At 41.6% G+C, this 12500-nt stretch overlaps 1 protein-coding gene across 2 annotated transcripts in view; it reads left to right on the top strand.

Moving 5' to 3' along the window:
• The window catches only part of LOC138003064 (uncharacterized), a 28561-nt gene that overhangs the window by 15795 nt on the left and 266 nt on the right, over positions 1 to 12500 (top strand). For both annotated transcript variants that reach the window (XM_068849009.1, XM_068849010.1), the window contains 8 exons: positions 921 to 1037; positions 1366 to 1488; positions 2062 to 2184; positions 2505 to 2627; positions 7419 to 7541; positions 8979 to 9107; positions 11180 to 11527; positions 12079 to 12500. The exon at positions 12079 to 12500 is cut by the window's right edge and continues 266 nt beyond it. In XM_068849009.1, the coding sequence (XP_068705110.1) occupies positions 921 to 1037; positions 1366 to 1488; positions 2062 to 2184; positions 2505 to 2627; positions 7419 to 7541; positions 8979 to 9107; positions 11180 to 11527; positions 12079 to 12407 (1415 nt within the window). In that variant the 3' untranslated portion in view covers positions 12408 to 12500. The remainder of the gene's footprint in view (positions 1 to 920; positions 1038 to 1365; positions 1489 to 2061; positions 2185 to 2504; positions 2628 to 7418; positions 7542 to 8978; positions 9108 to 11179; positions 11528 to 12078) is intronic.

Genomic DNA, 12500 nt, shown 5'->3' with positions numbered 1-12500 from the left:
GATATGCCAAAAATTGCAATACAGAAAAAATACAGAAAAAAAGCGACTCTAAGCAAATTAAAAATAAACACTCAGCTTTAAGTTTACATCCCGCCGATGCTTGCCTTGAATAACTGCGTAGCCACGAGTGTGGACCACAGATATGTCAAACTGGATTGAAACCAGCGAAAAATGCAAAAAGAAAACATCTTCCAAACCGTTTTCCACCTGAACACGAAATGCATTGACTGTGTAAGAACTTTCGTTGATATATATAGTATAGCCGTGTAGCCGCGTCGACCCACAGAAAGCGCGCGAAAAATGAAGCCTCGCCTAAGTTCAGGAGAGTTAACCTAGTTTGAGCCTGCAATCCAATCGAAAACCAGTAACTGGTGAGCGGTCAACTTAACAAAAAAACAGCTGACCTCGGTTAGCTTAAGCTTGAGCCCGCGATATAGTCACGTGATATTGGTCAGCGATTATCTTGTTTTGACAGGTGTCAATTAATCAAAAGATGGATGTCCAATATCAAAGATGTATGCTGTAAACTAGCATGATACTGGTCACATTGGCATACATGGAGGGGTGGACGTACGTACGTACGTACTTACGTATGTACGGACGGTTGATGAAACTAACATTTTTCGCATCGATGGGTTACCATATATTTTTAACAATGGTTCTCCGCGCGCGCACGCTGTCCGCCAATATTTAATTTAGTCCTACTATCAAACTGTTTTTCAATCTAACATTCACCTTGTTCCAAAATGGCCGCTGATTTATGCGGATACAAATTGGCCCTTGTTGCCTCGTTCAAGATAAAATATTCTTTTGAATTTTAAGCTTAAGAACGAGGCATCCAGGGCTAATTTGAATAAAAACAAAAGAACATTTAAATGGCGGCCATGGACTCGGTTATTTTATCTTGCTTATTTTCTTAGACGTGGACGAATGTAGTGCCTCCTCTCCTGTTTGTCCCGCTAATTCATACTGCTACAATATCATTGGTTCTTATAACTGCACATGCGAGCAAGGATACTCGGGTGATCATTGTCAAGGTCAGTACTGATTGGTCGGTAACCATTCAAAAATAATACCGTATGCTGAATTTCTAACGTTACTTAAAAATATCCCGATGCTAGTGTCTCGTGATTTTTGCAACATGGTATTGCATGACATTGCATTGAAATGCTGAGCACTGCAACCCTTTGCATTATATTTGCATTACAATCATTGTGAGAGTGCAACCTTGTTCCCAGGGTCTCTCTTCTGTGCCTCCATTGACAACGGCAATGGAAGCAGAGAAGAGAGACCCTGGGAACGAGGTTGGTGAGAGTGTGGGGTTTTAATGCCAGGGTCTTGTGATATCACTTTTCTTTCTCGTAGATATTAACGAGTGTGATGCTTCGCCTTCTCCATGCGACGGAAATGCCGTTTGTAGTAACGTTGTCGGATCCTATGCATGTTCCTGTAACGCAGGATTCACTGGAGACGGAAAAACTTGCAATGGTGTGTAAAATTTTAAGTTGACGGTACATCACTTAATGAACCTTTCCAAAAAACTGCAATGCATTACACAGGGTTTTCGACGGTTTTGTAAAGTAGCAGATATATTTTTGAAAGCACAGGACGTGACTTTTTTTTTGCGGCGCTTTGCGATTGCCAAAGGTGCGAGCTACCTAGAGGTGTCTGGGAGATGCCCCCCTCCCCCCCCTGGTAATTTTAAAAATAGAACACTCAGAAACGCTGTTTCCAGTATTTCTGGAACCCAAGAATTTGTTTCCTAGCCAAGCTGGAGTTCACTCATATTCCCTTTAAAAAGTAAGTTTGAAAAAAAAAATTATAATGATAAAAAATAAAACAAACCCCATAGATATTGGTATCTATACCGGACATGGAATGGGAAACGACCGAACGAAACGTCTGGCCTCCGGCCTCAAACGAAAACCCTGATTTACATTGCATTGCATTGCATAGCATAGCATTGCTGGACTTTGCATCAGCTGGCCGAAATAACTGTTCAAATAGCGCTGGACTTTTATAATTGCGGTCTTACGACAATCCGCCATCTCTGTTTCTTAGATATCAACGAGTGTGATGTTTCGCCTTCACCTTGCGACGGCAATGCCTCCTGCATCAACAATCAGGGATCCTATGAATGTTCCTGTCAAGCAGGATTTACTGGAGACGGGAAAACGTGCAATGGTGTGTATAATTACTCAATTACGGAAGTCAACCGTATATCACTCACAAAACGGCTGCAATATCACGCTGCGTTAGGTTAAACATGCGGAAGGGTTTTGATTCTAATTTTATCATGATTTCCCTCTGTCTCGTATTTAAATCAAGGAATGTGCTGCTTTGCCCCATGCCACCGTTAGGCTGAATGCATAAAATCCGAAACTCACCAGAAATATTATAGAACTGTGTAAAGTTGAAGTCAAACTTAATGTCCTCTTTCACGGTGCATGTTATGGAGTTTCTTCTAACCAGAGTAATGAGACATTCCCTTTGGTTTCTTGCAGATATCAACGAGTGTGTTGCCTCGCCTTCCCCATGCGACGGAAATGCTTTTTGCATTAACAATGTGGGATCTTATGTATGCTCCTGTAATGCAGGATTCACTGGAAACGGGACAACCTGCAATGGTATGTGAGTTGACATTATGTCACACCACATCACGTTACGGTACTTTGCTTGTGATCTACCCTGGCAATTATGAGGTCTTGTTTCTTTCTCCTATGTATGCACCTGTCAAGTAGGATTTCCTGGAGATGGGACAACCTGCAATGCTAATCATTTTAGTCAACCCAAAATAGCCCTTCACATCACGCTACGTTAAAGGGACACTGTCATGAGTTGCGCATGCGCTAGCGTCTTGCGAAAACTTGAAAAGTGTTAGGTTAACTTTTTAAAGTTGGATCGACAAATTCAAAATGGCGTCCACTGGGAAGGGCCATGGTAGACTAAGGAGAAACTCCGGGAGAAAAAGGAAGGCTTTAACGGATCGCAAAAAATACCTGAAGGAGTGGAATAACACGCACAAGCGTATTTATCTGAAGCAAAGAATTTTTCGCGGCTGGCTGCAAGCTAAATTCGATGCTGGCTACGAAGCGTGCAGCGACAATGATTTCGCTTTGTACTGCAAGCACTTTGGCGTTTACAAAAGTTTATTGATCCGGAAAGTTCTTCCTGACAGGTAAATATTAAATTCTGAGCGCTATGTTTGGCATAGAATTCATTAACTGCGAATATACGTGACCCACGGGTGAATCCATAATGGCGGCTAGAATTTTCCGTGAGCGCGAGAGCAAACAAACTCGAGCATGCGCAGCTCATGACGGTGCCCCTTTAAGTTACACCTGGAGCTATAATCCACCGAGAAGTGTTTGCATTCTACCAGTGTTTACGATTTCCCTTTTCTGTCTTCTAAATATTTGAGGATTTGCTGCTTTTCCTTCTTTATGCCACCGAAATGCTGAATGCATATGTAAGGAGAGATCTCGTGTGCTCTAATGTGAGCCCGGAGCCCGGAAGGAGGGGGGGGGGGGGGGGGGGGCGTCAAGCAGCGGCATGGAGTATGTTAGCTCCGTTAACTTTTCTATTTTTTAGCTGCCTTTTACTTGATATAACACCTAATATTCCTGGAGATGCTAGCGAATGGTATAAATATGGCGAATTCTGCTATCACTTGCAGCAAGGCTATGTTTTTGGAACGACTAGTGACCATTCATAGAGACTTGACTTCAACTCTCTCGTGCGTGCTGTGGAACCGCCTTTTTGAGCTTTGACTCGTCTCTCAACACTAAGAGTCGTCGTCCTACTACTGTAATTCGTATTCTACTATCGCTATTACTTCTACATGGTGAAATAGAGATCAATCCTGGACCTGATCGGAATCATAGACTTTCAAAGAACAATCTTTACTGTCTTCTAAAAAATGTTAGAAGTTTGAAAGCAAACTATTATGATTCCTCCGCAAATACTACTTTCAACAAGTTTTCTTGTCTTCAGAACATCGTATATGGCAATGATATTGATGTTATTGCCCTGACAGAGACCTGGGAATAATGAGATTTTGCCTGTCGGCTACAACTTTTTCTTTAAACTCCAAACCCCTTTGGAGATACTTCAAGGCTAAGTCATCAAAAGCTTCAACTCCAGAAACAATGAACTTTAATGATTCAAAGCTCTCCACTGCAGAGGAAAAGGCCAATGCCTTTAATTCTTATTTCGCATCTGTCTTCAATCCTGACACAAGCGGACACAAGCGGACACAAGCGGACACTTCCGGATACCCTCCTTTACAGCAGACAAAAATGCTTAGCAGCCAATTCTGTCTCCTTAACCAGTTATGGTTTGATGTGTTTGGGGATCTCTCTTTGCAAAATACCAAAAAGGACCGGATACCCTTATTTAAGGACTGAGCACCTCAAAAACCCTATCTCTGGAGGCGGGATGGTTGTTTACATGAGAAACTGTTTTAAAGCATCGATCATTGATAACTTGTCTACAACTACGGACGCTAACTCACAACAACTCTGGCTCAAAGTTCAATGTAGAAAAACGAAATCTTTTGTACTATGCGCTGCTTACAGGCCAGACTCTGTGTCTATGTCTAGATTCCTGGACGATTTCTCCGCCTCTTTTATGGATTCGCTTCTTCTAGGAATGGAAGTCTTAATAACTTGCGACCTAAATGCTGACGTTTTGCCGGGCTCTTCCTGTCTTGAGGGCCGAGCTCTGATGGATCTCTGTAATTCATTTAATCACTCGCAACTTGTTACTAAACCTACAAGGACCACTGATACATCTAAGACTCTAATCGACGTAGCGCTTACAACAAACGAGAGTTTTATCGTCAGCTGTGATGTAAATATCTCGGCTGTTGCCGATAATTGTTTGGTGGCGGTCACATTAAGGTTAAAAGCCCCGAAGCCTCGGCCGTCTTATATTTTCACCAGAAGCTACAAAACCTACAACCCTGAGTCATTTCTGAGCGATTTGGAGTATGTTCCTTTTCACATTGCAAATACTTTAGACTATTTTAATGATCAAATGGATGTATTCAATAAATTATTCCTTTATTTTCCTCCAGTTAAACGCATAAAAATCAAGTCACGTTCGAATCCGTTTATCACACCTGAGATTAAACAACTGATGAAAACCCTTGACAGTTGGCAAAAAAAGGCGCGTAAAACAAACGACAAACTCCACTGGAACGCTTTTCGATTTTTCAGACAGGAAGTAAAGCGGGAGATAAGGATCGCTGAAAAGGAATATGTCCGCTCTGACTTTTGAAGTCTAATGGGAATACAAACTCCATATGGAAAATTATAAACCATTGCCTTTCTAACAGAGAGCCACCGCTGACCACTGTAGAAGATCCTGTGGTCCAAGCGAACAGATTTAACGACATTTACGTCTCTGTAGGGGAGACTGCAGCTGCTAAAGCCCAGGCTTTATGTGATCAATTTGGCTTCACGACAGAGTCTGTCGAGCAAGCAGAGCCAATCACTGAGGATCTCCAAAATGTGAATAAATTTGAGTTTCATGCTGTGACGAAAAAAGACATTGAAAAGATTGTCAAGCATATACCATCAAACAAAGCGCCCGGGCACGACAGAGCATCTGCCAGAGTGCTAAAGGACAGTCTACTGACCACTCTACCTGTCATTACTAATCTCATGAATTCTTCGTTTGCATCGAATTGCTTTGCGCAGGCGTGGAAGTCAGCAGAAGTCATCCCAAATCTTAAGTTCGGTGATCCCGATGAGCCCGAAAACACCCGGCCTATATCCCTTTTACCTATAATGTCAAAGGTATGTGAAAGGGCTGCTCATTCGCAGTTTATGGACTTTTTGGGTAAAAACAGCAAGATGTCTGGCTTACAGAGTGGAAATAGAAAGTTACATTCCACCGAAACTGCCTTAGTGCATTACACCGACCAACTCCTCAAGAATATGGATGAAAAACGTTTATCGCTTGTTGTGCTGCTCGACATGTCCAAAGCATTCGACAGCATCCGGCATGACAAACTTTTATCGAAGCTACAATCAATGGGTGTCTGATTCCGCTTTAGCCTGGTGTAAGAGTTACGTTTCATCACGCAAGCAAGTGGTCAGGATAGGCAGTGCCCTATCTGATCCCCTCCCCCCTTGACAACGGGTGTGGCCCAGGGGTCCATTCTCGGTCCTGCTTTGTTCACGTTGTATGTTAACGACTTTCCCTCAGTACCGAAAAAGTGCGAAGCCATGGGTTATGTAGACGACACCAAGTTGCTTTTGGCACTTCCTCCTTCTGACCTCAATAGTGACCTCCACGCAGTCGCAAAGTGGTGCTCGACAAACTCTCTGTTAATCAACTCAGACAAAACTAAGCTCCTTATTGTTGGGGTTCCACAATTAACGCGAAGCTTATCTTTACCTCCTGTCGTTCTAATGGGGAAAAGCATCAAGCCCTCTGCTGTCGTAAAAGACTTAGGGGTCTGGGTCGACACCGCCGTAACCTTTGAAGACCATATATCTAAACCGTCCTCGAGCTGCCTGTATAAGCTACGTCGTATAAATAAAATTAAACACCTTCTTGACAGTAAAACTCTTATATTAATAATTAACGCCCTTATTTTCAGCAGGCTCTTTTATTGCCCTAACGTATGGAGTTATACCTCCAGCAAAAACATTTGTAAACTTCAACTTATTCAGAACTTTGCCTGCAGAATATTCCTAGGTCTAAAAAAACTTGATCATGTCTCTATTGCGCGCAAATCCCTCGGTTGGCTATCCGTCCGTCAGAAACTCCGATTAAATACAGTTACTATGGTTCATAAGTGTAGAATAAATCAGACGCCTCCTTATCTATGTAATATCTATGTATCAGGACGTAGCACTAGAACTACGTCACAGTTAAACCTTCCCAAATGTAGACTATCAACTGGTCAACGCTCTTTTGCCTTTCGCGGGGAAAAGTTAAAGAATATAACTTACTCCCGGAATACATTCGGGTGACTAACAATATTTTAAGTTTTAAAAGGAAAGCTGCCGCTCACTTCTTAAAAATATTTCCTATAATTAATTTTGTATAATCTTTTTTAATACTGTATTACCCATGTAAATATTTTTATTCGCAATACATGTATATATTCCCACTTTTATGAATTTTTTAATGCATATTATTTTAGTATTGCATATTACGACAGAATAGCCCCGTATAGAGGAGTCGTAATAAAGTCTATGTCTATGTCTATGTCTATGTCTATGTCTATGTCTTATCGGGCGGCACATACCTGTATAGCGTATATAAGGAAGTACCCCTCCGGTAATGAGATATCGGGAATCAGAAGTGTGTGATGTCAAGGTCAAAATTGACTTCCTTTTTAACGATGCATGATACGGTGTCTGTTATATCCAGGTCAAGATTTTCCCTTTGCTTTTTTTTAGACGTCAACGAATGTGGCGCTTCGCCTTCCCCTTGCGGCGGAAATGGTGTTTGCACTAACAATGAGGGATCTTATGCATGTTCTTGCAATTCAGGATATACTGGAGATGGGACATCCTGCAATGGTGTGTAAGCAGTTAATCACCAAATATGTATTACATTTGAGGCGCGGGTCCCTTTCCCAGACCTCGCGTCACATGTAGTTTAAGCTTGTTGGTCCTCTTCTCTGCTCCGAGAGGTTTTCCTTCGGGAACTTTGGTTTTGCACTCTCCTTATTTACCAACCTCTTTTATAAAATAATTAGGATAGTACGCGCACTCTCATTGGTCGATAACTATGTTTAGATGAGGATATGGAACAAGGCTGTGACATCACACGAATTTTGATTGGTTATGTATTGTCAGACGCGCGTTTTGATTGGCTGGTACGAAATATGAGCGTGTGTCAAGAAAATCTGTTTTAATCAGGAAGTAAAAAAAAAAAAGGCGGCTTTTTCCTTTATTTGTTGAATTGTCTTTGAGAAATATTTTTTAAAAGCGATAGAGGACGTTTTTTCATGTTTCCGTAGCCTCGTCTAAGCACTCGGGGGATTTGGGTGAATTCTCGACAGATATTGCATTACTGTCTCGAATTCTGCCAACTCCCCCGAGTGTCTAAATGAGGCTATGGAAACACGGAAAACGTCCTCTATCGCTTAAATTTGATATGTGTTGATTTGATTTGATTTGATTTCAGTGATTGCACCTAGCCCCAAATCATTAGAGAACATCTACGAGTACGAGATTTCATAGAAAAACATTGAGCGCGCGCAAACCATCGTCATTTTGGCTGGAACAACGTGATACCTTGCTTGTTTCAGTACGAGTTTTTGCAAAAATGTCGTCGTGTCAAAACAAGTCACCAACCATGTAGCAGTTTTGGCATTTTTCAATCAGGAAAAGGCTCAGTTACCAGAAATAAAAAAAAAATAACTGGGCAACCTATGCTGCTAACAAAGGGTAAAATTAATCGTCTGGGTTATAAATTTTCTAAGAATTTTCGCTTAAAACACGCAGTCATTTGCAAATCTCGCACTCATTGTCGTCCTCGTACTAGAATCTAAAAGCCCCTATGAAGTACTCGTAAGCAATCAGCTCGGAAATGTCGAAGAAAAAGGTCTAAAGCTGGTCGCTTACGAGAATGGGAACTCGCTAAGGCGACCTCAGAATGAAGTAAGGATGGCCGACGAGAACAAGTTGTTGCCATAAAGCGGAAGTCGAAGTCGCCTACACGAGCACTCCCTTACGAGGGCTTGATCAGAAAATCTCTTAGCATCAATTCAAATCGGGTTTTACACTGGTCGTATTTAGACTTATTTAAAGCTGGTAGCTTTCGCGTGAGGGTTTCGATAGTGTTTTTTTGTGGAGAGAAAGGTGACTGATATGCCAGAGCTTTTAACGGGCGTAGTGGCTCGAGATAGGGATGGGGAAAATGGCATGGTGAGTAGAACAAGCAGCCAGACAAGTTTTTGAACTGAGATTTTGCGGTACATGTATTCATTAATTTTGTATTTATATACCTAGACATCGATGAATGCAGTACTTCTCCGTCTCCTTGTGATCCGAATGCCAACTGCTACAACAAAGTAGGATCTTATAGCTGTTTCTGTTATTTGGGATTCACAGGAAACGGAACAACATGTCAAGGAACAGGTAGGAAAGATATAATGAAAATGTAATGGAACGGATAAAATCCCCTTTCAAGAGAGCCGAGAAATAAGGAGCAAAGAGAATGGGGTTACTCACTGAGATATGTCCAGGCAAGAGAGTATGAAGGTAAGAGAGGGAAAACCGTCATATTGGCCCTGTTCCCATCGTAACCCCTCGTAAAATTTTTTTAAATCTTCTGCGAGATCCGGTATTCCCACTAGGGTTATCTGATAGCCAATCATATGTACCCATTTTCACCAATGTTGACAGCTGACCGAATTCCCACCCAACATTGGTAAAAATGGGGACATATGATTGGCTGTCAGATAACCCTTGTGGGAATTCCGGATCTCACAGGAGATGTAAAAACAACTTTCTTAACTGATTAGAGTGTAATGTGAAGTGCTAGTTTTCTACCCCATATATGAACCATGTGAGCGTTAGCCCTACTGATGGAAATGGGCTCACACAAGGACAGAGAAAAACTCTGACCAGTGTGGAAATTGAACCCACGACCTTCGGGTTAGACCACCGCTACTCTACCGACTAAGCTACAAGGTCAGACGGGAGCAGGCCGTGGGAACTGAAGATGGGATTACGATGGGAATAGTGCCAATATGAGGGATTACCTCTCTTACCGTCATACTCTCTTGGTCCAGGCTTGTGTGTAATTAATTATAATAACATGCACGCCGATTTTCGATACCCGTCACGAAGTGTCTTCTCATCCTTTTTCTTAACTTTGAGAAGGCTTGAAAATCACTTGTATCAAAAAACTAATTTGAGGGAATAAACGTCACAGAGCTCCCCTCTTTAGTCTTCAATTAAAACAATTGACAGTTACTATAACTTGAAAAATAACAACAAACTCTCAACTTTGTTGAAACCACGTGGTTGAGGAATAGACTATATTTACCATCCCATAATGCAAGACGTATTGGGTGGTATTTACATAAAAATAATACTAGTCATTTACCCTTTGGACTGTATCACGCTTCAATAAACTAAAAACTCATTGTTTTAATGCAAATACCACCCCCCCCCCCCCCCCCCAAAGAACTGTATAACGGATTGGTACATACATACTTAATTGACCGCTCCCCCATAGGGGCTTTTCAGGGCCAATGTAACACAACGAAACGAACAGAACGACAACAACTGTTAAGAACTCCAACTGGCCGGAGGCAAACCAGTTGGCTATTTACAAGTGCAGCTGGGAAGTTGAACCAGGGACTACCAGGAACAAATATCTCAAGGCAAGCGCCCTAACCACTGGGCCACACTACCTCCTATAAAAGCTACATGGAGAAATGATGTTTCTAAATCTTCTGCACAGACCAACCAATCCTGGACAATTTTTTTAGGAGAATATTAAAGTCAACGAAGCACAACATAAAAGGGTTGCTTCAAAGACAACGTTTGGGAACAACTTTTCCCTCCCCTCCTCTCCCCCCTTACAATGTTGATTTGAAACCGGCAAATATTCTAAAAAGCTGCAGCCAGTTTTAAAATTGCCTGAGAGATGTGTGGGGGCATTGCTAACAAAATTAAGGCATAACTTTTAATTGCAGCGGTTTTTGCGCCCATTTTTTGAAAACGTCTCTTGAAAGCATTTTTGCCCAGGATTGAACGGAACTCGCCAGAAAGAAGACAGGGAGTAGCATCAATTCTCAGCACGTCAACGTGAAATAAGACTGTTTTGCCGCGAAGACGTCACAGTTGCGTGAAGGGCACGGGTGAAAATTGATTTTTTAGAAGAATGCGTTATCGGTAAACAATTAGTTCTACAGGTAAAATAACAAATACGAAATAAGTTCTTTTTGTACGTTATCTAAGTGATAACGAATATTCAGCATTTTATTATCTCGGGGTTTAAAGAGAGTGTACATCATTAAATATTATGGCAAACCAAATTGGACCGCGGTGTGAATGAATATTATATTTCTGGAATATCTCTTCAACTGTCAACTCATTTTAAGCCAATGAGCCAGAAGCCCGGATTGATCCTTCGAAATTAATTTAGCTTATGATATATACTTTTTTCTTCTTTTTTTATCGTTCCCTTCTTTTCATAGTGTGGTCTGTAACAGCAACTAGTTCGTGTTCAGGACTATTAATCGTGCGATCTAGCACAAGTGGTATCATATTTTCAAACAAAGACGGATCTTACAACAACAGTATGAGCTGTGAATGGACTTTGTCTGCAAACACCAATTTGAGGCTGGTGTTCTTCAGGTTTGCTACTGAAGCAGCTCTCGATAGTGTTCGTGTCTATGATGGCCTCTCTGCTTCCTCTTCTCTGATTGGTTCGTACTCTGGATCATCTATTCCAGCAGCCATTACAAGTTCAAGCAACAATCTCTTCATCACGTTTATCACTGATTCTTCGGTCGTAATGAATGGTTTTGCTGCAAGCTATCATGGTAAGTCTTGGTGACAATACTGTCTTTTCGTTTTGGAATGATAGACCCGGCATAAATGGAGAAGAAACCATCTCTTCTTGCCACAACAAAAGGAGAAACCACAGGGTAACATTCCTGAACGTCGATAATTACGTTAGGCATAAATCCTAAATCGTGGCAAAGACGCACGCCTAAGCGATTTTTATTAGCGGGGAATTTCTTTCCCACATCACCGAAGGATCCTACAGTTCTTACCACTCAAATTTCTATTTTATAATTAGTCATTTCTTTGTATTTACGGTTGGCTTGTTACGCTTTCGATTTCGCAATGAGTAACTTCGCAGCTATCACCTTGCAGAGTTTTGTGGAAATTTTACTCATGGCGCAGTTATGACAGTTGTAAATTCCGAATTTCAGATGATGAGGTCAGAGAAGAGAAAGGAATGTTAAGGGATGGGTATGACGCACAAAACCACGTGACCCAAAGTTTGCCTTGAATTCGCATTTACACCAACGCTCATATGGCGGTATCTCTGGAATATAATGTCTAAAATTTCAAATGTTTATTTCAGTTGCCAATTCTGTACGCCTTGAAGGAGGCAATACATCGTTAGAAGGCAGGGTTGAAATCTTTCGTGAAAATCAGTGGGGAACAGTTTGCGATGACATTTGGCAAACAAACAATGGTCACGTGGTGTGTAGACAGCTTGGTTTCCCACCAGCTAATAGTGTCAGTGGATCAGCTGCATTCGGTCAGGGAAATGGGCCTATTTGGATGGATGACGTGCAATGTACCTCAAGTGAATCCTCCATCGATCGTTGCAAGTTTCCTGGATGGGAAATTGAAAACTGTAGACACTATGAAGACGCCGGCGTGGAGTGTTCGTCAACAATACCTTAACATTGAGTCATTTTTTTTCTCGGGCAAACCGGAAAGATTGAGACGAGAATCGTATGAGTTGTAGAGTTGTCACTTGTGAGGCTTTAAAGTAGA

This window comes from Montipora foliosa, chromosome 5 (genome assembly GCF_036669935.1).
Source record: "Montipora foliosa isolate CH-2021 chromosome 5, ASM3666993v2, whole genome shotgun sequence".
Lineage (NCBI taxonomy): Eukaryota > Metazoa > Cnidaria > Anthozoa > Scleractinia > Acroporidae > Montipora > Montipora foliosa.
The sequence above is the reverse complement of the archived record's forward strand: the minus strand, read 5'-3'. Positions and strand labels throughout refer to the sequence as shown.